This window comes from Conger conger, chromosome 5, assembly GCF_963514075.1.
Source record: "Conger conger chromosome 5, fConCon1.1, whole genome shotgun sequence".
In the NCBI taxonomy this organism is placed as follows: Eukaryota; Metazoa; Chordata; class Actinopteri; order Anguilliformes; family Congridae; genus Conger; species Conger conger.
This window is the reverse complement of record NC_083764.1, coordinates 2,687,220-2,709,409: the sequence shown is the minus strand read 5'-3', so window position 1 is coordinate 2,709,409 and position 22,190 is coordinate 2,687,220. Positions and strand designations below refer to the sequence as shown.

At 48.6% G+C, this 22,190-nt stretch overlaps 2 protein-coding genes across 2 annotated transcripts in view; both read left to right on the top strand.

Moving 5' to 3' along the window:
• Positions 1-10,670: 10,670 nt before the first annotated feature.
• tagapb (T cell activation RhoGTPase activating protein b) lies at positions 10,671-18,261 on the top strand. Its single transcript, XM_061243085.1, has 10 exons — positions 10,671-10,785; positions 11,461-11,545; positions 12,390-12,440; positions 12,736-12,805; positions 13,388-13,539; positions 13,703-13,864; positions 14,257-14,366; positions 15,569-15,740; positions 16,004-16,112; positions 16,688-18,261. The coding sequence occupies exons 2-10, from the start codon at positions 11,519-11,521 to the stop codon at positions 17,746-17,748; spliced, it is 1,914 nt and encodes a 637-aa protein (XP_061099069.1). The 5' UTR covers positions 10,671-10,785; positions 11,461-11,518; the 3' UTR covers positions 17,749-18,261.
• Positions 18,262-21,415: 3,154 nt separating this feature from the next.
• Positions 21,416-22,190, top strand: part of rsph3 (radial spoke head 3) — an 11,964-nt gene continuing 11,189 nt past the window's right edge. The window contains exon 1 of the mRNA XM_061243695.1: positions 21,416-21,798. Within this exon, the coding sequence (XP_061099679.1) occupies positions 21,698-21,798 (101 nt within the window). The 5' untranslated portion in view covers positions 21,416-21,697. The remainder of the gene's footprint in view (positions 21,799-22,190) is intronic.

The window sequence follows — 22,190 nt, the reverse complement described above, 5'->3', positions numbered from 1 at the left end:
TCTACACAGGAATGCCAGAGAATGATGTCATTGTTTGTATCACTTCACAGTGGGCTTGTTTAGGAGAATTATCTATATTGTAGGTGTTTGAGAATTACTGGCATAAGAGGTAACTGGTATCGATCTTGAGCTTTTGATGGTATGAACCCATCTGCTGACATTTAAATCCATATTAGATGATGATCCTCACCAAATATGACATTTGTTTGATTAATCTGTAATCTGCAGAGACATTCTTGGGAGAACATACAGCGCTCTGCTGAAAAAAACAGGTCAAGCTAGGTTTCGACACAGCTAGTAGCTGGTTGACTAGTTCAGACCAGCTCCATACTCAATAGGGTTTGACCACGTCAACATGTTTTGAAACAGCTGGTAGCTGGTCATTTCAAGCTGGTCACAGCTGGCTTTTACACCGGGGTATTGTAGCACTCCTGTCAGGATAAACAGCTGTCCATTACGAGCAGAACGGTTTATTGACGAATTGATACATCAAACAAACCTGAAAGGAAACAGGCCTCAAATAAGCAAACCCCCCCACAAAAAAATAGTTTTCACCTTCAACTTCTTGTGCCAAATGTAGCTTTCCATCATGATGCCTAGCAGAGGAGTACAGGGCACAACCACAGCCTTGCGCAGTTGTGTATGTTTCATGTCTTTAACTCATTTGCATATCAGTGGAAAGCCCACACAATTCTGTAAGCCAGATTCAGATCAGAGACAGACAAGGCCACAGGAAATGTGTCAGTTTTTAAGGTTGATAGATCGTTCACTCATGTTAACTATATCACATTCAGTAGTTAAAAGAACATACACCTCTGGCGTAAACTATGAAAATACACAATACAAGATCAGGTTTCCTTGAGGTTTACTGACATTTATTGTTTTTTTCCTGCTTGCAAATTTTCCACTTCCTGTTCTTGTTCCTGTTCTGTCTGCATAATTTCTCCTGTCATTGTATGAAAGTCTTTACTTTATCCTCTTCCTGTTCAATTCCTGTCATTAATTTCAGTATTCCCCTTCTCCATGCTATCAATTTCCTGTCCACTAACCTTCCACTTCCTGTTTGTCCTCAGGGAGGAGGGTCTTGGCCAGGTTCCAGCCAACCAGTCTCCCTTCGTCCTGGGCCTGACCAATGAGAATGCAGAACTGACCCTGGACGAGAGAGTCCAGCTCACGGAGGGACAGAAGACCAAGGAGCGACAGCTCTTCCTCTTCAGCGACATCCTCGTCATCGCCAAGCTCAAGTACGTAAAGTGGTGGAGGGCTGTCGAGGACTTCTGAATGCCCTGAACGCCCAGCTCTGCCAGCTTCATCAGATTGAAAATAACTGGTTAAAAAGCTGGTCTAGCTGGGTATGAACTCGTCATAAAGCTGGTCTAGCTGGGTATGAGCTGGTCAACCAGCATGGCAGAGCTGGTTTTAAAACTGGTCTAGCTGGGTATGAACTCATCTTAAAGCTGGTCTAGCTGGGTATGAGCTGGTCAACCAGCATGGCAGAGCTGGTCTTAAAGCTGGTCTAGCTGGGTATGAGCTGGTGCTGATAGCTTTTCTGAGCGGGTGGCTGGTCAACCAGCTATTTCAAAACATAGCTTGAGCTGGTCTAAACTGTTCAACCAGTTAAACCATGTTGAGCTGGGAGCTGGTCTGAACTGGTCAACCAGCTAAACCATGTCGAGCTGGGAGCTGGTCTGAACTGGTCAACCAGGTAGCTGCGGTTTCAAAACCTAGCTTGAGCTGTGTTTTTCAGCAGGGCATATCCTGTCCATAGTGGTCTTCCTGTGGCTGGTTTCCTGACGGATCTGATACATTTCCCATTTTAATGAGGGTGGTCTAAACACAATAATTTATATTTTGTCGAGCCCTGACATTAATTGAATCTGGAGTTAGTCTGCATCAAGGATAAATGAGACTTCAGTTTATCAGATGAATCAGACATGGTTGATGGTGAGGTAATTGCCATAGCAACATGGTAATTAAATGAAACAGATATGTTCACTGGGTATACAGAAATCAATTGATGGAAGTTTATATAAAATATGCAAATTAACTGAAGTGGATATTCGAAAAGTGGTTATCTTTCTCTTTCATGTTCCAGAAGTCTCTGAGGTCCAGCAGAAACCTTCATGGACTGATAGTTTGCCCTTTTGAAACGTCTGTTTTCTGTTTCATAACTGAAGAATAGCAGAAAACGATGTTGACAGAGTCAGGATGGCCCTGAGTTGCCAGGAGCCTCAAATGAAAATCATTCAGCGGGTCGTGTGATATAGGAGCAGTGTTCTGTTTTGATTCAAGGAAATCTCATTAGAGAAAGCCTTCGCATTGCAGAGCGCTTTCCACTGGCTGCCTGGAGACCGGTCCTGGATCAGCCTCGCCCTACCACTTCGGATCTCTCTCATCACAGTGAACTTTCTGTTTCACAGCACAAATACACAGCAAATTTATGCGTGTCACAATAGGGTTGTTGTGAAGTTATGCTGACTGTTTCTGTGTAGTCATAGCAAAGGTGTCTTAATAGGACTTCAGTAAAAGTGTACTGTAAGCATTATAGCAATGTAGTATGGTAGTTGTACTGTAGTACATTTGTGTTATTTCAGTGTAGTACAGTACTGTAGTACATTTGTGTTATTTCAGTGTAGTACAGTACTGTAGTATAGTTGTGTTATTTCAGTGTAGTACAGTACTGTAGTATAGTTGTGTTATTTCAGTGTAGTACAGTACTGTAGTATAGTTGTGTTGTTGTTAGTGTGGACACGGAAGTGCAGTACTGTAGTATAGTTGCGTTGTGTAGCCTGGGTAATAGGGGGAAGTCCAGTCTCTTGATCAGGTGACCTCTCTCGGGGAGTTCTCCTGTTTACTGCTCCACTCTCCAGCGTACCTGACGGAGAGCGAGGGTTCCCGCGGCTCCTCCGGTAAACCCCTAAAATACTCAATAAGCCGTGGGTGTGGCACCCCTTTGAAAGTTCTGTTTATTGAGTCATAAATAGAAAACGCTTTCTAATGAAGCTTCTATTTCTGTAAATGAAAAAATAAAAGTACTTTCTGATTCATTTTTCGCGCATATTTGCAGAAAGCAAGGAAACTTCACTCTGTTTTGAGAGCTAAAAGGATCACGGGGAGGTAATCGCCATAACAACATGTTGGGGCTTGGCAGTGATGTTATGAATAATCAAAAGCTGCTGTAGGTTTGCTAATGGAGCAGTTCATTAATGTGGTAAAATCGCTTTATGGATGTGACGGGTGAGCAGTCAGGGATGTAGCTGAATTAATCGTGTTAACAGAGAGAGAAAACAATGGTTCAACCAAACATTATTCAATAACCAAGTGGGCTTTCTCAGACATCTTTGTACATAAATTCCTAGATCATTTACAGTAGGATTGTGTTTTTTTTTTTGTTGCTAAGTCTACTTGGGGGCAAAACAAAGAAGCTGAAATATATATATATATATAGAATTTATTTTATTATTTTTATTTTTTATTTGGTGTCCAACATTGGGCTTAACAGTGCAGATCCATGTTGACATGGGGCGACATGGCTCAGGCAGTAAGAGCAGTCGTCTAGCAGTTGGAGGGTTGCCGGTTCGATCCCCGCCCGGGCTGTGTCGAAGTGTCCCTGAGCAAGACACCTAACCCCCAAATGCTCCTGACGAGCTGGTCGGCGCCTTGCATGGTAGCCAATCACCGTCGGTGTGTGAGTGTGTATGAATGGGTGAATGAGAAGCATCAATTGTACAGCGCTTTGGATAAAGGCGCTATATAAATGCCAACCATTTACCATGTAGACATCCACGGTTCTCCTCCGAAACACATGGTGCTTCTTTTCACACTGCAGACTGGAGCTTCAGCGGGAACAGAACCAACCAGCACCTCCTGAAACGGAAATGGTTTTATTAATTTGCCAGAAACAGAAAAAAAAGAAAAAAGAAAAAGTTTAAATGCCATTTTATAAACAGACACTGATTTACTGGCACGGAGTAGCACACAGACAGTCATTTAAACTCAGAGGAGGCAACAGATAAGAGATACACATATCTATATACATATATAAACAAGCTTCATCTTCATCTGACTCACAGCAGACCACAACATGATTCTCACTGCAGGGGGGTTTTCAGTCTCCACCAATCCGCCAATAACATTCATAACAACAAGACATTCTCAGAATGATAAACATATTTATAGAGCACTTTTTGCACAAGATCTCACTATTATGATAAAAAAGCTTTCTGTTGTTAGCCTCTGTGAGAGGAATCTAATACTTATAGGAATTAATATACTTGTGTCTCCAAATCAAACAGCTCTGTGTTATTACAGCATGGTCAGTAGTACCCTTGAGAATCCCAGAGTAAAACTCAAAAGACTGAATTGCATTAAAGATTATGGGTATTGTAAATGCCAAGGGCGTCTTACAGGAAGATACAAATCTGGGCTATTACAGCATAGTAACAGCCAGCTGAGTTTGTCCGCTGAAGGTGTCCGCTGGAAAAGAAAACGGCTGGGGAATAATCCACATCTCCTGAGGTGCACAGAAGGCCACCGTTTCTCTTTCAAAATGGACGTCATTACCTGCTGTCATATCAATTCAATCACATTTCTCAACAGTACACGTATTAAGTTCAAACGTATTACACTCTTATACATTTAACAAGGTTCTGAATTGCAAGGCTGTGCACTTGAGTCATTTCTGTATTATGGTGCAAATCTCTACAATACTGCAACTACTGTGCGTTCATGACGCCAATTCCTATCGATGCATCTCGGCATTTCTCTTAGTGTGAAAGCTGCCAGACAAAGAACCATTTTGCCCGAAAAAGGTTAAATTTAAATAGTTTAAATAGCCTTTAAATAGTTAGTTCTCCAATGGAATCATAGGGTTCCGACTGGAACAATCTTTTTTGGTGTAGAATGAACAGTGTGTACGTGAAGGTTTAGGCAAAGTGCAATGATTACCCTATGGATATAACTTACATCGTAACGTCAGGTGCTCTCGGAGGTGGGCGAGAGAGACTGAGGATTGGGTGTGGAATGTGACTCAGGGCGATGTGCAGTTGTCAGGTGCCTTGGTGGGCGCGGGGCACGGGAGCGCTTGGCTGGGAAGGGCTCCACGTTTCATCGTTATCTGCTGGCCCCCACTGGTTCATGGGGTGCCTGAAGACGGCATGTCAAAGCCGCATATGAAGCTCATTTCTCGGGGGGCTCGTGTGTCAGCATTGCTCCTGCTGCAGATAATTGGACATTTCAAATTATGGTGGGAATTGGATTTATACAGCTATGTGTTGGTCACCAAATCTATTTAAAAAATAGAATGTGTTGAGGATTTGTTGAGCCAAGATGGCGTGTAATCAGGTGTGTTTCCAGTCTGTGGGTGAATCTGGCCAGTGTCTGTGTCTTGCGGGGCAGATTCCAATGCTTTCCTGTGCCTGATTGATCTTGCCTGGTGCAGTTGAACCAACCAAGAGGACCAGACACTGTGTGAGAGTATTTCTGATACACCAGAAAAGCTCAGTAAAGTGTAGAAAAGCATTTGAATCGTGTTTGCTCCAGGTCAACTGAGGGGCCAGAGGTATTTGCTCCAGGTCAGCTGTGGGACTGGAGGTATTTGCCCCAGGTCAGCTGTGGGACTGGAGGTATTTGCTCCAGGTCAGCTGTGGGACTGGAGGTATTTGCCCCAGGTCAGCTGTGGAACTGGAGGTATTTGCCCCAGGTCAGCTGTGGGGCTGGAGGTATTTGCCCCAGGTCAGCTGTGGGACTGGAGCTGAAGGGGGCGTGGCTGGCTCCTGTCTGTCACTGTCACGGTGCTATGAGTCCATGGGCTGTTTCCATGGAAAGGGTATTATTGGGAAAAGGGAAAGGGTAACCATGGTGAGATGACCTCACACGTGTGATCTCCAGTGATCTGAACTGGGGTGAAAATGAAGTCTTCATCAGCTGACTGACCGCAGGAAACGCATCACTGAGTGAAAGAGCGAATGCCTCCCTGGGTGGAGACGGAGAGAGGGAGGGAGAGAGAGAGGGAGAGAGAGAGGGAGAGAGAGAGAGGGAGAGAGAGAGAGGGAGAGAGAGAGGGAGAGGGAGAGAGAGAGAGGGAGAGAGAGAGGGGGAGAGAGAGAGAGTGAGAGTGAGAGGGAGGGAGAGAGAGAGAGGTGGAGAGTGAGAGAGAGAGAGAGAGAGGTGGAGAGTGAGAGAGAGAGGGGGAGAGTGAGAGAGAGGGGGAGAGATATGGAGAGTGAGAGAGAGAGGGGGAGAGAGGGAGAGAGAGGGAGAGAGAGGGAGAGTGAGAGGGAGAGGGAGAGAGGGGGAGAGAGAGAGAGTGAGAGGGAGAGAGAGAGAGAGAGGTGGAGAGTGAGAGAGAGAGAGAGAGGTGGAGAGTGAGAGAGAGAGGGGGAGAGTGAGAGAGAGGGGGAGAGAGGGGGAGAGATATGGAGAGTGAGAGAGAGAGGGGGAGAGAGGGAGAGTGAGAGAGAGAGAGGGAGAGATCTAAACAGATGTGCTGACAGATGGATGCTGTATTGACAGACAGGCAGATGGGCTTCCTTGGGGAATTGTGGGGGGTTTTTTGGGGGGAGGAGGGGTTTGGTTCTTTCAGTTGGAGAAGCCTGAGAAATGTGGTGGTGGTGGAGGGTGGGGTCTGTGAAAAAAACATACAGTTTCAGAGTGTCAGGTATTCCCCTCTCTCCCTCTCTCTCTCTCTCTCTCTCTCTCCCTCTCTCTCTCTCTCTCTCTCGCTCTCTCTCTCAGGGCCAGCAGCTCCAGTTACAGGTTGAAGCACAGGGTGAACCTGGAGCAGCTCTGGATCGTCTCCTTCGAGGATGAGGAGGATGAAGAGGATGAAGAGGGAGACGCAGGCATCAACCTCAAAGCCTCTCTGTTCCTGGCCTGGCCCCTGGCCCAGTGTGTGGTGTCCTTTCGGTGAGTCCCCCCCCCCCCCCCCCCCAATGTGCACAACCAGCCTTCCCACTGCCACACCATCACCGGCACCGCCAACCCTGGACCTGGCAGCTGTCACTGATCCATTAAGGGCTGCAAGAGCGCACCCTGCGGCTCTCCAGGGCCAAGAACCGGTCCGTTCGCACTCCAGAACCGGTCCGTTCGCACTCCAGAACCGGTCCGTTTACACTCCAGAACCCCAGAGTGGGTCCACCACCATGATTCCTCCGTTTACTAGAACATGCCCTCCTCCCGCACAGTCATGATTGGCCGTTGCTGTCAGTAAAAATGCAGGTCACAGTGACTGTGGTCAGGGCGGGGGGGCGGGGGGGGGGGGGGGGTTGGGGTTAGAGAATTGAGCAGAAACCTCAATGGGGAAGTTCTGGGAGGGGGGGGGCAGTCCTGCAGCCGTCACGAGATTGCAGCCGTTGAAAAGAGAAGTGTCACCATCGGGCGTGTGACACTGGGGGGGGCGGGGGGGGGGGGGGGGCGGGGGTAAGATGGGGAAGATAAGATTGGGTATTCCGCCCATTAGTAGCATTTCCAGGAAACCAGGGTAACAGAAACTGGACTCACCAACTGCTGATTCAGCACAAACCACCAAAACAAAACAAGACCGAAAGTAATAATAATGATTACAACAAGAACAACAACATTATTATTATTATTATTATTATTATTATTATTATTCTAACAAGCTTTATAATAAGCTCTGTTTGAATCACACCTTGGTCTTCTCATGATATGTCTCCTCTCCTGTCTCCCCTGAATACTTATCTGTGTCTCAAATGTTCAGTTTTTCACGGCACCATGTAGCCGCATCACTGTGTGTAGCACCATCACTGTCTGTATTAGCCGTGTAGCAGCCTAGCCATGTAGCAACATTACTGTGTAGGTTAGCCATGAAGCATCTTAGCTGTGTAGCCACATAAAAGTGTAGCTTAGCCTTGTAGCATCTTAGCCATGTAACAACTTAGCCATAGTAACTACAGTGGTGTGAAAAAGTGTTTGCCCCCTTCCTGATTTCTTTTTTTTTTCTTTTTTCTTTTTTTTTTTTGCATGTTTGTCACACTTAAATGTTTCAGATCATCAAACAAATTTAAATATTAGTCAAAGACAACACAAGTAAACACAAAATGCAGTTTTTAAATGAAGGTTTTTATTGTACCAACCAAAATTACCCCAAGAGCGCAGCGACGACTCATCCAAGAGGTCACAAAAGACCCCACAACAACATCCAAAGAACTGCAGGCCTCACTTGTCTCAGTTAAGGTCAGTGTTCATGACTCCACTCCATGACTTTTGGGAAAATGCTCTGTGGTCTGACGAGACAAAAGTTGAACTTTTTGGAAGGTGTGTGTCCCATTACGTCTGGCGTAAAGGTAACACCGCATTTCAGAAAAAGAACATCATACCAACAGTAAAATATGGTGGTGGTAGTATGATGGCCTGGGGCTGTTTTGCTGCTTCAGGACCTGGAAGACTTGCTGTGATAAATGGAACCATGAATTCTTCTGTCTACCAAAACATCCTGAAGGAGAATGTCCGGCCATCTGTTCGTGACCTCAAGCTGAAACGAACTTGCGTTCTGCAGCAGGACAATGATCCAAAACAGACCAGCAAGTCCACCTCTGAATGGCTGAAGAAAAACAAAATGAAGACTTTGGAGTGGCCTAGTCAAAGTCCTGACCTGAATCCTATTGAGATGCTGTGGCATGACCTTAAAAAGGTGGTTCATGCTCGAAAACCCTCCAATGTGGCTGAATTACAACAATTCTGCAAAGATGAGTGGGCCAAAATTCCTCCACAGCGCTGTAAGAGACTCATTGCAAGTTATCGCAAATGCTTGATTGCAGTTATTGCAAATGCTTGATTGCAGTTATTAGGTTTAGGGGGCAATCACTTTTTCACACAGGGCCATGTAGGTTTGGATTTCTTTTTTCTCCCTTAATAATAAAAACCTTCATTTAAAAACTGCATTTTGTGTTGCCTTTGACTAATATTTAAATTTGTTTGATCTGAAACATTTAAGTGTGACAAACATGCAAAAAAATAAGAAATCAGGAAGGGGGCAAACACTTTTTCACACCACTGTACATGACTGTTTAGGTTAGCTGTGTATAGCCACATCACTGTGTAGCAGCTTAGCCATATAGCAACATTACTGTGTAGGTTAGCCATGTAGCAGCATAGCTGTGTAGCTACAGGACTGTGTAAGTTAGCCGTGTAGCAGCTTAGCCATATAGCAACATTACTGTGTAGGTTAGCCGTGTAGCAGCATAGCTGTGTAGCTACAGGACTGTGTAGGTTAGCCATGTAGCAGCATAGCTGTGTGCCTACAGGCCTGTGTAGGTTAGCCGTGTAGCAGCATAGCTGTGTGCCTACAGGCCTGTGTAGGTTAGCCGTGTAGCAGCATAGCTGTGTGCCTACAGGACTGTGTAAGTTAGCCGTGTAGCAGCTTAGCCATATAGCAACATTACTGTGTAGGTTAGCCGTGTAGCAGCATAGCTGTGTAGCTACAGGACTGTGTAGGTTAGCCGTGTAGCAGCATAGCTGTGTGCCTACAGGCCTGTGTAGGTTAGCCGTGTAGCAGCATAGCTGTGTGCCTACAGGCCTGTGTAGGTTAGCCGTGTAGCAGCATAGCTGTGTGCCTACAGGCCTGTGTAGGTTAGCCGTGTAGCAGCATAGCTGTGTGCCTACAGGCCTGTGTAGGTTAGCCGTGTAGCAGCATAGCTGTGTGCCTACAGGACTGTGTAGGTTAGCCGTGTAGTAGCATAGCTGTGTGCCTACAGGCCTGTGTAGGTTAGCCGTGTAGCAGCATAGCTGTGTAGCTACAGGACTGTGTAGGTTAGCCGTGTAGCAGCATAGCTGTGTAGCTACAGGACTGTGTAGGTTAGCCGTGTAGCAGCATAGCTGTGTGCCTACAGGCCTATAGCTGTGTGCCTACAGGCCTGTGTAGGTTAGCCGTGTAGCAGCATAGCTGTGTGCCTACAGGACTGTGTAGGTTAGCCGTGTAGCAGCATAGCTGTGTGCCTACAGGCCTGTGTAGGTTAGCCGTGTAGCAGCATAGCTGTGTGCCTACAGGACTGTGTAGGTTAACCGTGTAGCAGCATAGCTGTGTGCCTACAGGCCTGTGTAGGTTAGCCGTGTAGCAGCTTAGCTGTGTGCCTACAGGACTGTGTAGGTTAGCCGTGTAGCAGCATAGCTGTGTGCCTACAGGACTGTGTAGGTTAGCCATGTAGCAGCTTAGCTGTGTGCCTACAGGACTGTGTAGGTTAGCCGCGTCGCAGCTTAGCTGTGTGCCTACAGGACTGTGTAGGTTAGCCGTGTAGCAGCATAGCTGTGTGCCTACAGGCCTGTGTAGGTTAGCCGTGTAGCAGCTTAGCTGTGTGCCTACAGGACTGTGTAGGTTAGCCGTGTAGCAGCATAGCTGTGTGCCTACAGGACTGTGTAGGTTAGCCATGTAGCAGCTTAGCTGTGTAGCTACAGGACTGTGTAGGTTAGCCGCGTCGCAGCTTAGCTCTGTGCCTATAGGACTGTAGGTTAGCCGTGTAGCAGCATAGCTGTGTGCCTATAGGACTGTAGGTTAGCCGCGGCGCAGCTTAGCCGGGTGACAGAGCGCGTGGTGTGGAACGTGTTGCCACAGACCGGCCTCCTGACGTGACGTGATGCGGCTTCCTGTTCCATTACCGCGGGCTGAGTTTCCAGCGGGCCCCGCCCCCGGGTTAAGACAGCCGCGGGCGTGCTCTTTGGTGCTCAGACTGCTTGTGCTCACGCTGTGGACTCATACCTGTTACCATGCTGTCTCTCTGCCTGCAGCTCCCCTGAGGTCAAAGAACGCTGGTTAGATACTCTCCACAGGTGAGTCCACTCCTCTTGCGCGTCTCGTGTTCAGATATTACTCTATTTATGTGGGCTGTGTCGTCTCCTTGGGTGCCTGACCTACGCAGCAGAGACCGTGGTTCCACATGAGGAACACAGTAACGCGCTCCGCGACAGAGCTACTTCAACACTAACCAAGTTCATTTTGTTCCACTCCGAATAAAAAGCACTCAAGCTCGAGTTAGTTTCCTAGGCACTCACACGGTCTTGTGTAATTTGAATGTTTCATATAATTGAATTAGCTAAAAGTTGTGTATGTAATCCTATTTTTTTTAAATATGATTTAAAAAAAATGTTTTATGTTTGACAAATATGTAGTAAATTCTGATTTGAAATGACTGCATTTTTTGCACCATTGTGCGTTTCTCGCTGATCGAGTTGAAGATCGATGCGGTAAAGGAACGGTGATTTTGGCATTGAAACACTTGAACGCGGCGCATGCTCTTTAGTTCCGCCGTGTGTCCAAATCGCTTTGTGACAGCGACCGGGCGACTGAGGCGGCGAGAACGGGCAGCGCTCTGCGGTAGTGAGCATGTCGAGAGCGATCCTCAGGCGGAGAGCTAGCCTCAGGCGGAGAGCTAGCCGCCGAGGCTTTGGAGAAAGTGTAGACCTCAGGGCATGAATGACGGTGGGACTTGTCCGACTCTCCCGCAGGAAGATAAGAGAAGCTACGGAGCGGTCTGGTTCCCCGTCCCCACTCCCCACTGGACTCATGACGGTGCTCAGCGGCAGCGTCACTGTGAGTTTAACCCTCCTGGTTCTGACCTTTTTTTACCTTTTCTGAGCAGTGAGGAACTAGCTTGTGTGTGCCAGGGCACGGGGCCACACTTAACTAATCAATGCATTTAGCTGGGACAGTTCAGTGCATTTAGCTGGGACTGTTCAGTGCATTTAGCTGGGACTGTTCAGTGCATTTAGCTGAGACTGTTCAGTGCATTTAACTGAGACTTCTGTGCATTTAACTGGGACTGTTCAGTGCATTTAACTGAGACTGTTCAGTGCATTTAACTGAGACTGTTCAGTGCATTTAGCTGAGACTGTTCAGTGCATTTAGCTGGGACTGTTCAGTGCATTTAGCTGAGACTGTTCAGTGCATTTAACTGAGACTGTTCAGTGCATTTAGCTGGGACTGTTCAGTGCATTTAGCTGAGACTGTTCAGTGCATTTAGCTGAGACTGTTCAGTGCATTTCACTGAGACTGTTCAGTGCATTTAGCTGAGACTGTTCAGTGCATTTAACTGAGACTGTTCAGTGCATTTAACTGAGACTGTTCAGTGCATTTAGCTGAGACTGTTCAGTGCATTTAACTGAGACTGTTCAGTGCATTTGGCTGAGACTGTTCAGTGCATTTAACTGAGACTGTTCAGTGCATTTAGCTGAGACTGTTCAGTGCATTTCAATGAGACTGTTCAGTGCATTTAATTTAGACTGCTCTGTGCATTCGCTGTGACTGTTCTGTGCATTACATTTGGACTTTCCAGAGCATTTAACCGTGACTGTTCTGTACATGTAACTTAAGAATGTTCAGTGCATTCTTTAAATGTAAAAAAACTGACATTTCCCTGCTTTTCATATGGTTTCAGTGCAAAACTTTGGGAGGTGTTATGGATTCAGTCATTGAGGTGCCTACAGATGTACGTACTTTCATAACCTATTTTACACCACACACACACACACACACACACACACAGACTGTTGAAATTGTGCCAAACAGAAAACAAACAGAAGCATGTATAAGTGCATGGCCCAAAGATGAGTTTCATTTTTGGGTCTGAATTTCGCATCCCTCACATGGAACTCAGCATGTAGGGGGTGGAGACTCCCCCCCCCTCTCTCTCACACATACACAGACACACCCACAGACACACACACACACACACACACACACCGCACAGTGTTGTGTTTTCCTGACTGTGTTGTTTGTTACAGGGCAAAGCCTCGGCAGCTCAGAAGGCGGAGCCTCTGGGTAATGAGGAAGGCAGAGGCTGCCACCCGATTGGTGAGTTTCGAAAGTTTGAATTCCTGTGCCGAGCCCTGTGGTCTGGCCCTTCTGCGAGAGGAAGCACAAAAAATACCAGAAAAAAGTGTTGGTGAACAAAACAGTCTTACCTCATGCAAAAACAAAAATAAGAGACTGATTTCAGGCCCAAAGGATGCTGGGTATGTTTTTGTCCCCCAGTAAAACCACAAGTGGCTCAGGCTCTCTGAGCTAAAGCACATGGTGCAGTGTGCAGAGGGGATGGGGGGCCGCCCCCCCCCCCCCCCCCCATCCAGACCACAGCCGCTGTGACCTGTGATGAGATAATGTGGAAGGACCGAGAGCACCTGCTCTCCTGTGCAGGGTCGTACAGCTGAGCTTCTCGTGTGTCTGCTCAACTACTGCGAAGCAACAGAAACAAAGTAACTGTGTGTAAAATAATAAGATGGCACAGTACACACAAATAAAATAAAATGGAAATCCATAAGATGGTAAAAGAAAAGAAAATGAGAGTCCCTCCTGCTGCTCTGCTGCGGCTCAGCTTCATGCTGAGCATGGTGTTGAGGATCTTGGTTGCTAACCTGCTGCTCTTTCCCGGGACAGAGAAAATGGGCGGCGGCTGGAGACACTTTCTCCAGCGGAAGCGGAGCTCCGCCCACTCCGACTCAGGCCCCGCCCCCCGCGAGCCCCTCCTCTTCAGCCAGCCGCTGTCCAAGGTGTGCGGCGGGGACGGGCAGCTCCCGCAGCCAATCACGGTACGCCACACCTCACCAAACCCCGCCCCCATTACATTGCGATACATTCCAGTTGCTCTCACGTCGTGACTTATGATGCAGCATTCAAGTCCAAAGCGCAGCGTTAATAAAACAGTGTGTTGGTGCGCTGCCAGGCTAAAGGCCCATTTTCACCCTCCCACAGGACATGCTGATGCTGCTGCTGAAGAAAGGCGTGTTCACAGAGGGCGTGTTCCGGAAGGCTGCGAACGCCCGCAGCCTCAAGGAGATCCGCGAGCTGCTGAACTCCGGCACCGAGGTGGAGCTGGAGTCCAAACCTGTCATTCTTCTGGCTGCACTGCTTAAGGTAGGAGCAGCCAGAACTTTAACCTTAACCCTAATCCATAACCTTAACCCTACCCCTAATCCATAACCCTAACCCTACCCCTAATCCATAACCTTAACCTTAAACCTACCCCTAATCCATAACCCTAACCCTACCCCTAATCCATAACCTTAACCCAACCCTTAATCCTGCCCATAACCCCAACCCTGCCCCAAATGCTAACCCTAACCTTGCCCTAACACCAACCTCAAGCCCAAAACTGTCCCTAACCACAACCCTAACCTATCACTCTCCTGAATATGACCTCAGAAGCGGTGTGCCTTTGGTTCTCATTTCCTTCGTGTGGGAGTGTGAGTCGTGTAGGAGGCTGAGCAGGTGAGGAGGTGCTAACAGAGCTCTGCTCGAACCCGCAGGACTTCCTGCGCCAGATCCCCGGCAGTCTGCTGGTGGCGGAGGAGTACGCAGCCTGGATGGCCACGCTGGAGACCAAGGACCTCCTGGAGAGACGGGCTCAGCTCCGACAGTACGTCCCACCCGGCTCCCACACACACACACACTCACACACACTCACACACACACACTCACACGCACACACTGACACACATTCACACACACAGTCACATACACTCACACACACTCACACACTCCCACACACTCACACACACACACTCACACGCACACACTGACACACATTCACACACACAGTCACATACACTCACACACACTCACACACTCCCACACACTCACACACACACACACACACGCACTCACACACACACACACACACACTCACACACACACACACTCACACTCACACACACACACACGCACACACTCACACAGCGCTGGGCACACGTCTGTAAACAGCGCTAAACACTGCCCCCCCACCCCCTCCCCGCACCTCCCTGTGAGGTGCTTCCTGAGTGTACCTCCAGGGGGAGAACCCCGTCGCTACACCGTTAAACTTCCAACAAGTAGGTTAGTTGGGACAGGTTTCGGGATGCGAGTCGATTTTACGTTGCAGTAGTTTGGGGAACTCGCTGCATATCAGGTTACATTGCACTTGACACTTCCACGGATGTTCTTGTGACGTGTGTGCACTCAGCGCAGCTCGCTTGAATGGACGTGCCCCTCATTCAGGCGGCGACTTCCTCCCGCGGCGGAGCGTGGCCGCGCCGCGCGGCTCGCCCGGTTAGCACGGCTAGCGCCAGTCAGTTCCGCTTCCCTTCTGCCCTCCTTCACTAGCAGACGGCCAATGCGGTCGGAACAGCAGGGGAAGTCACAAAATGTCTGACAGCGAAAGGGGCTTTTGAATGGAATCTTCTTTCCTTTTTGTTTTGAGGGCAGGAGGAAGTTCCACCCCTCTGTGGGGGGAAGGGGGGGGGGCACTTCCCTTTTTTTCTGAAAAAGGAGAACTCAATTCAAAAATCGACAAATCAAAAAGTAACAACAAGTATTCATATCTTATATTGAGACCTAAAACCTAAAATAAGACAAAAATATTGGAAATGAAACAATAAGACAGTTGGACTAATTTCATGTTTTGCCAATGGAAATGAACTCAACTTAAACCAAGCTGATATTTTGATACTTGAGAAAAACGATAAGATCTAGAGTCTTGTACAAGACAAACACGCTCGTTTCAGACAGGGGAGCGATGGGGAGGGATGGAGGGTCGGTCGGAAAAGAGCGGCAGATTGACCCGTCGTCCTCTTCCTGTTTCAGGGTGATTGACAGGCTCCCGCTAGCCAATGGGGTGCTCCTGCAGCACCTCCTATGTGTGCTCCACCACATCAGCCGCAACACCACTACAAACAAGATGGACGCCAATAACCTGTCCATCTGCATCGGACCGAACCTGCTGCAGCACAGCCCAGAACCCGAGGTGGTTAGCAAGGTAAGCTGTGTGTCAGTGTGTGTCTGTGTGGTGTGTGTGTGTGCGTGTGTGCGCATGCGTGTGTGTGTGGGTGGAAGCCTACCTAAGAAACCACAGAAACGTATTCAAGCAATGCAAGAGAGGGACATTAGCAATGGTGTTCATTTCAAATCAAGAAACCTGACCCACATTTCTGTTCTCCTGTTCTGACTAAAGCAACCTGACTGATATTCACCTGCGTGTGAGACTCACCTGCGAGCTTTGTGTTCTGTTCTTGACTCCAGGTTACGGACCTGACACAGTTCCTAATTGAGAACTGCTGTGAGATTTTCGGGGAGCAGATCCAGTCTCTTCTCGGAAACCCAGACGAAGAAGAGCTTGCTGATAACTTGGGTAAGTACGGCCACGATGGCGCTTATATTAATAAATAAATCTGATAATACTATTCTTTATTATAATGATAATATATACCCAGATGAAGCATTGTGCTGTGGATAGGGGCTCTAGATTCAGCCTGGCCCTGTATGGCCCTGTATGGCCCTGTATGGCCCTGTATGGCCCTGTATGGCACTGCTGTGGGCCCACTGCCTGCTGCTACACCTGAATCAAGTACTGTAGCTACTCATCTGTGTGTCTGTCAGCCTGTCTGTCTGTGTCTGTCTGTGTGTGTGTGTGTGTGTGTGTGTGTGTGTGTGTCCCTGTGTCTGTCTGTGTGTGTGTGTGTGTCTGTGTGTCTCTCTGTGTGTGTGTGTCTGGGTCTGTCTGTGTGTCCCTGTGTGTGTCTGTGTGTGTGTGTGTCTGTCTGTCTGTCTGTCTGTCTGTCTGTGTGTCTCTGTGTGTGTGTGTGTGTCTGTGTGTCTGTGTGTCCCTGTGTGTGCCTGTGTCTGGCTGACATCATGTGCTTTAGTGGAGAGAGAGATGCATAAATAAGAGGATCTGACCCCCCCCCCCCCCCTCCTCCCCCCCAGACTCGCTCTCCTCTCACCAGCACGACTCTGCGTACGACAGCACGGACCCCGACGCAGAGGGGGACGCCCCCGGTCACCACGACGACGTGCCCAAGCCCCTCCCCCGCCGCCGGTCGGAGCCCGCCCTCTTCCTCTCCGCCGTCGCCCCCGGCAGCGCTCTCCACGGCGGCCTGCTATTGGCCCGCAGCCACGAGGACTGCTCCGGGTTCCAGGAGCGCCCGCTCCAGAAGCCTGCGTCCCAGGACTCCTTCCTGCGGCCGTCGCAGGGTCAGAGGTCAGCCCCGCCCCCTCTCCGGGGCAGCTGGGGCGGGGTTGCCACCTCTTCCTGCTCGCTGGAGAGCTCCCTCTCCAACCAATCAGAGGGCTCCGTCTTCACCAGCTCGCCGCTGGCCTCTCCCGCGGCCTCCAGGCGGTCCCCGTTCCCCCGGCAGCAGTCCTTACGCCTGCCGGCCCCCCCGGCGGCCCCCGCGGCCCCCCCCCCGCAGGAGACGGAGAAGGAGGAGAAGGTGAAGAGGAGGTCGCAGTCCATGCGCAGCAGGGGGATGGCGCGGGTGAGGAGCTGGAGCACGTTCACGCGCGGCGGCAGCCTGAAGAAGGCCGACGCCCCCCAGCCCAAAGAGGGCGGGGCCTTCCCCTGCGAGACGCTCCCGGAGAACCCCGCCTCCCCCGGCCCCGCCCCCGCCAGGCCACGCCCCCGGCCGCTGTCGGCCATAGAGGTGTTCCAGGAGGTGGACCGCAGGATTCCGGGCCCGCCCCCTTCGTACGACGTGGCCCCCCCGCCCCAGCCCCCGCCGTACCGCACCCTGACTGTGAGCGGCGCCAGAGAGCTGGAGAGGAGGTCTCGCCCGGCGTCCGTCAGCGAGGACTTCCTGCTGCCGCCCGGCCCGGCCGAGGACACGCCCACACAGCCAGAGGCTCCGCCCCCTGCGGCGTTCCGCCTCCGGGCCATGTCAGAGTCCGTATCCCGCGGCAACAACAACGCCCCGCACGACGAGGCGAACCGCAGGTGCAGCCAGCCGCTGTTCGAGGAGATGCTGTACGCCAAGGAGTCCTATGTCTGAACTCCCCCTGAGCTCACCTGTGCAGTGTGTGTGTGTGTGTGTGTGTGTGTGTGTGTGTGCGTGCGTGTGTGTGTGCGTGCGTGTGTGTGTGTGCGCGCGACACGTCTGAACCAGGCCTGTTTCGCCTGTGCAATGTGTGTGTGTGTGAGTCTGTTTGTGTGTCACTTGTTTAAGTTGGACTTCATTAAGTAGTACTATTTAGAGTACACAAAAGAACATGTTGTAACTTCAGTTTAAAAAGCTATGTATAAATGCTAAGCTGGCAGACTAGCCACCATAAGAAGCTATGTACATAATCCAAGCCGCAGGCAGTTTTAATATATACAGTTGATCTAATATATAATGGGTCGTATTAAGTATATGCTTGTTTAGTTGATGTACATATGTAAATATACTGTATACTGTAGTCTTACTTTAATGCAACTTTTTTGCATGTGTGTGTCTTGCATTTCTACTTTGACTACAACCTCTGTACTTCCACTACAATAAAGCACCTTTTCTGGTCAAAGAACAGCCCTGGCTAATGTTCTCCATTTTGTCACGACGGAAAGAAGATGAAAGGAAGCCATTTTATGAGAACACAGAGACTCCTCTCACTTTAGGACAGCTTGTGGTGTGTGAGCATCTCCCTGAAGGCACAGCTGGCAAAGATAAGAGCCGTGGTGTGTGTGTGTGTGTGTGTGTGTGTGCGCATAAGGGAAAGATCGGCAGAATGCCATAATGCCATACTGCGACAATCACAGGTGGCTTTCAGAAGAAAATTCCCCTCAGCTGACCTGAATTCTGGTGCTGTCCAGAATTGCCACATCAGCACTAAAGAAAGTACATGCCAACACTCGCTTGAAGAAATGGCTTTAAAAAAGTTTGATAATGAATTACTCGTATGATTTAACATTTTAAGTTTAATTATAAAAAATGTATCTTGGAAATAGAAGGTTCTATCTGCTGTTGTTTTGAGGTATTGAGCTTCAAAGCTTTTCACATCATAACACAGAAAAACTGAAATGCAGGGCAGTTCTTCATCGATCAAAATGACAGACACCCTAAAAGTACTCTGAATGTACAGTAGCACATATAAACTAAATGATTTTTATCCAAAATTGTACGTTTCAGCCGTACTGATAATCTGGTGTGTAGGACAGGAGGGACAGAACAGGTTGACTGTTTAACTCAAAAAACAAGGACACGTCACATACGGCTTACCACAGGTGTGTGTGTGTGGGTGCATGTATGTGTGTGTGTCTAATTTTTTTTTTTTTTTTTTTGTGTGTGTGTGTGTTTAAGGCATAATCTCTTCCTCTGTGGTATTGGTATAGTGGGTGTTTGCGCATGTGTTGACTGTCCCATCATGAGTCTGTGTCTGATCTCTATCGCAGTGAAATATTGAGTGTTAATTTCCACAATAACAAGAGTTGACATGAAACCAGTCGGGTTAGGGTCACGAGTCAAAGTGAAACTCTTATCAGAGCGGCTTTAACACTGAACAGAGCAGAGTATTCACCTGTGTGCTACCTGTCCCACCGCCAGGCTGGCAGGCTGGCAGGCGGGCAGGGGGAGGGTGGGGGGGTGAGTTTTTTGGGGCCCCCTCCTCGAGCCCCTCACTGCTACGTGTGGGTAACAGCACACTGGCACTCCATTGAGAGCACCCACACAGCAGAGATTAAAGCAGAAGCTGGTGATTGACGCGGGGGGGCATGGGGGGGAGGGCGGTTTTTCTCTGAATTTCTGCTGCCTTCCGTTTGTGCGCAGCCACGGCTCCTTCCTGTGTCATGGGCCTGCGCCTCCTCTGCTCCTCTGCTCCTCTGCTCCTCTGCTCTCTGCTCCTCTGCACAGCAGCCTGTCCCGTCCGGGGAGGGCACGATGGGGTCCACGAGAGGCGAAGGCTGTTGTTTAAGGGCTGGACACACGGCCAGGGTGTGTGCAGTGGGGTACGCGTGTAGCGTGTAGCGTGTAGCGGGTCATGAAACAGGATCACTTCCGCTCCTCTCTGAGCTCAGGGCCTGGTTTGAAGATTCAGGTCACGCAGAAGCGCGGCAGGGCTGTCAGTTCCTCCCAGCCGGAGCTTGCCGAGCGAGAGTTACATAACAGCCCTGTTTCCATGGCAGCATAAACACCCTGTACGCCCATTAGATGTGCACTTCCTGCTCTGAGACGCCTGCTCTCTGCCACTCACACCATCAGAGCTGAAGAGGCCTAACTGGGGTTTACAGGGGTTCACCATTATTCTCACATCACGCGCCGATCACAGTGGACAGTGTGTGTGTGTGTGCTCTCCCAAAACACCTGTTTGACCTGTACAATGTGTGTGTGTGTGTGTGTGCTCTCCCAAAACACCTGTTTGACCTGTGCAATTTGTGTGTGTGTGTGTGCTCTCCTGAAACATCTGTTTCACCTGTACAATGTGTGTGTGTGTGTGTGTGTGTGTGCGCGTGCATATGTGCGAGTGTGTGTGTGCGTGTGTGTGTATGTGTGTGTGTGTGTGTGTGTATGTATGTGTGTGAGTGTGTGTGTGCAACCCATTTAGGTGGGACTTCATTAAGTACTACATCAGGGCCTTGCTGTTGAAAGCATGTATATATTAATACAGACCGGTTTCAGACCATCAAGGCTGCATGAAGATGAAGCGTATTTACATCCAAACGCCAGTCTGTGTCTGTGTGTGCGTGCGTGCGTGCGTGCGTGCATGCGTGTGTGCACGTGTGTGCGTGTGCGTGAGTGTGTGTGCGCGCCTGCTTCGGCCCTACAGCCGTGGTTCACTAAATATTCAGCTCCATCAGATTCAGTCAATGTCACATGACCGCCTGGTCTCAGAGTATGTGTCACAAACAGCGAAGAGGACAAAATGGCGGCACAGTCACTGGAGTGAAAAAAAAAAATCACACGCATCATTACGTAACGTTGGCAATGGCTGATTGGGCGAATTGGTGCCCTGCTTGTTGCATAAGATCGTGGCAGAAGTTTTGCGCTGGTGGACGCTGATTACGGAATAATTAGTCACAGCGGCGGATGGGAACGTTAATGCTCACTGACAGGTTGACGCTCCACTCTAGGACAATACGTGTGTGTCGTGTGAGAACACGCTGATGATAACTGACAAGCATTGAGAATGCTCACCAGAGCTCGTCTTCCTTACTCTTCTGCTTTACGACTCATCTCTTTAATCATTCACGTACAATGCATTACCACAAACTCGGGAGTGCTGAAAATCTCTGCAGTTTCCTGTAATTACCGGCGGATTCACTGGAAACTACTGCAGAAACAAAAGAGAGAACCAGAACATTGCGGAAAAGTTCATTCTCTGATCAAAAAATAAACATTGTTCAGAAGGCCACTGAATTATTCGTTTTACTGTGAATTAATAAAATAGGCTTTTGCATCAGAGTAAAATGTACATTGTACACTGAGTCAAATAACCATTTAACGCCGTTTAAAATACCCTGTTAAACACAGAGAGTTGAGTGAGTTAACTTATCAAATGACCAAAGCTTGTATCTTCACATCAATTCGTTTTCCAGTCTTCTCACAGCATATTTACCACTATCTACTGAATCGCGATCATATCTGTCCTTGGCTATGCCACATGAAAAAAAAAAAAAAAAGGTTTAAATTGGTGCAGCGTGCTCCGTCTCCTTTTTGGACTACGTTAAACAGTGACGGAGGTCTGCAATGGTTCCATATCTGTGCCACACACAAATAATACGTGATAATTGTATTTTTGACCGTTTAAATATACGTAAATAACACCTGTAAGCTTGCCAGTCAAGTACCCAGGTGCCACAGGAAGTGATATCACAGTAGTAACAAGTGTCTTAGAAACGGTTGCTAGGAACTGGATTGTGCTCCAACAAGAAGTGTGAGCACGTAACAAAGCTAGCCTGTGCTAGCCAGCTAGCACTTCACAAATGTTAATAGTTTGTTATCAGTAGTAAAAAGTTTAATTGTCGCCAATATGCAGACGAAAAAGGAGGTCAGAGACAGCACTTACACCTTTGCCAGCCGGCCTAGAGCTCTACAAAACCGAAGCAAGTACAGGGAACCCGCGGCTGAACCGTAAGTCTGACACGGTGCAACGTTAGAGGTTGCAGTGCCGCAAGTCTTGTGACAGTAGGCGTTGCATGTATCTTCACACGATCGAACAGTACGGGATGATTTCTTGCAACGGTAGTTCGTTTTTTTGGCAGCAGTCGTATACACATGGCGATTGGGTAACGTTAGTTAAAATATCTGCAAGGCCACCCAACCGGAGCTTGCAATCGCCCACTTCGGGTGGTTATGATGACACCACCGAATATGATTATTGAGCAGGACGTAACTTATTATAATGTATCCGCAAACATTTGAATGCAAACCATTATTGTTTTTGGTGTATTTTGCAACATTAAACATATTTGTTTGTTTTATATATATATATTTGACGTATACAATTAAATAAAACAATAATT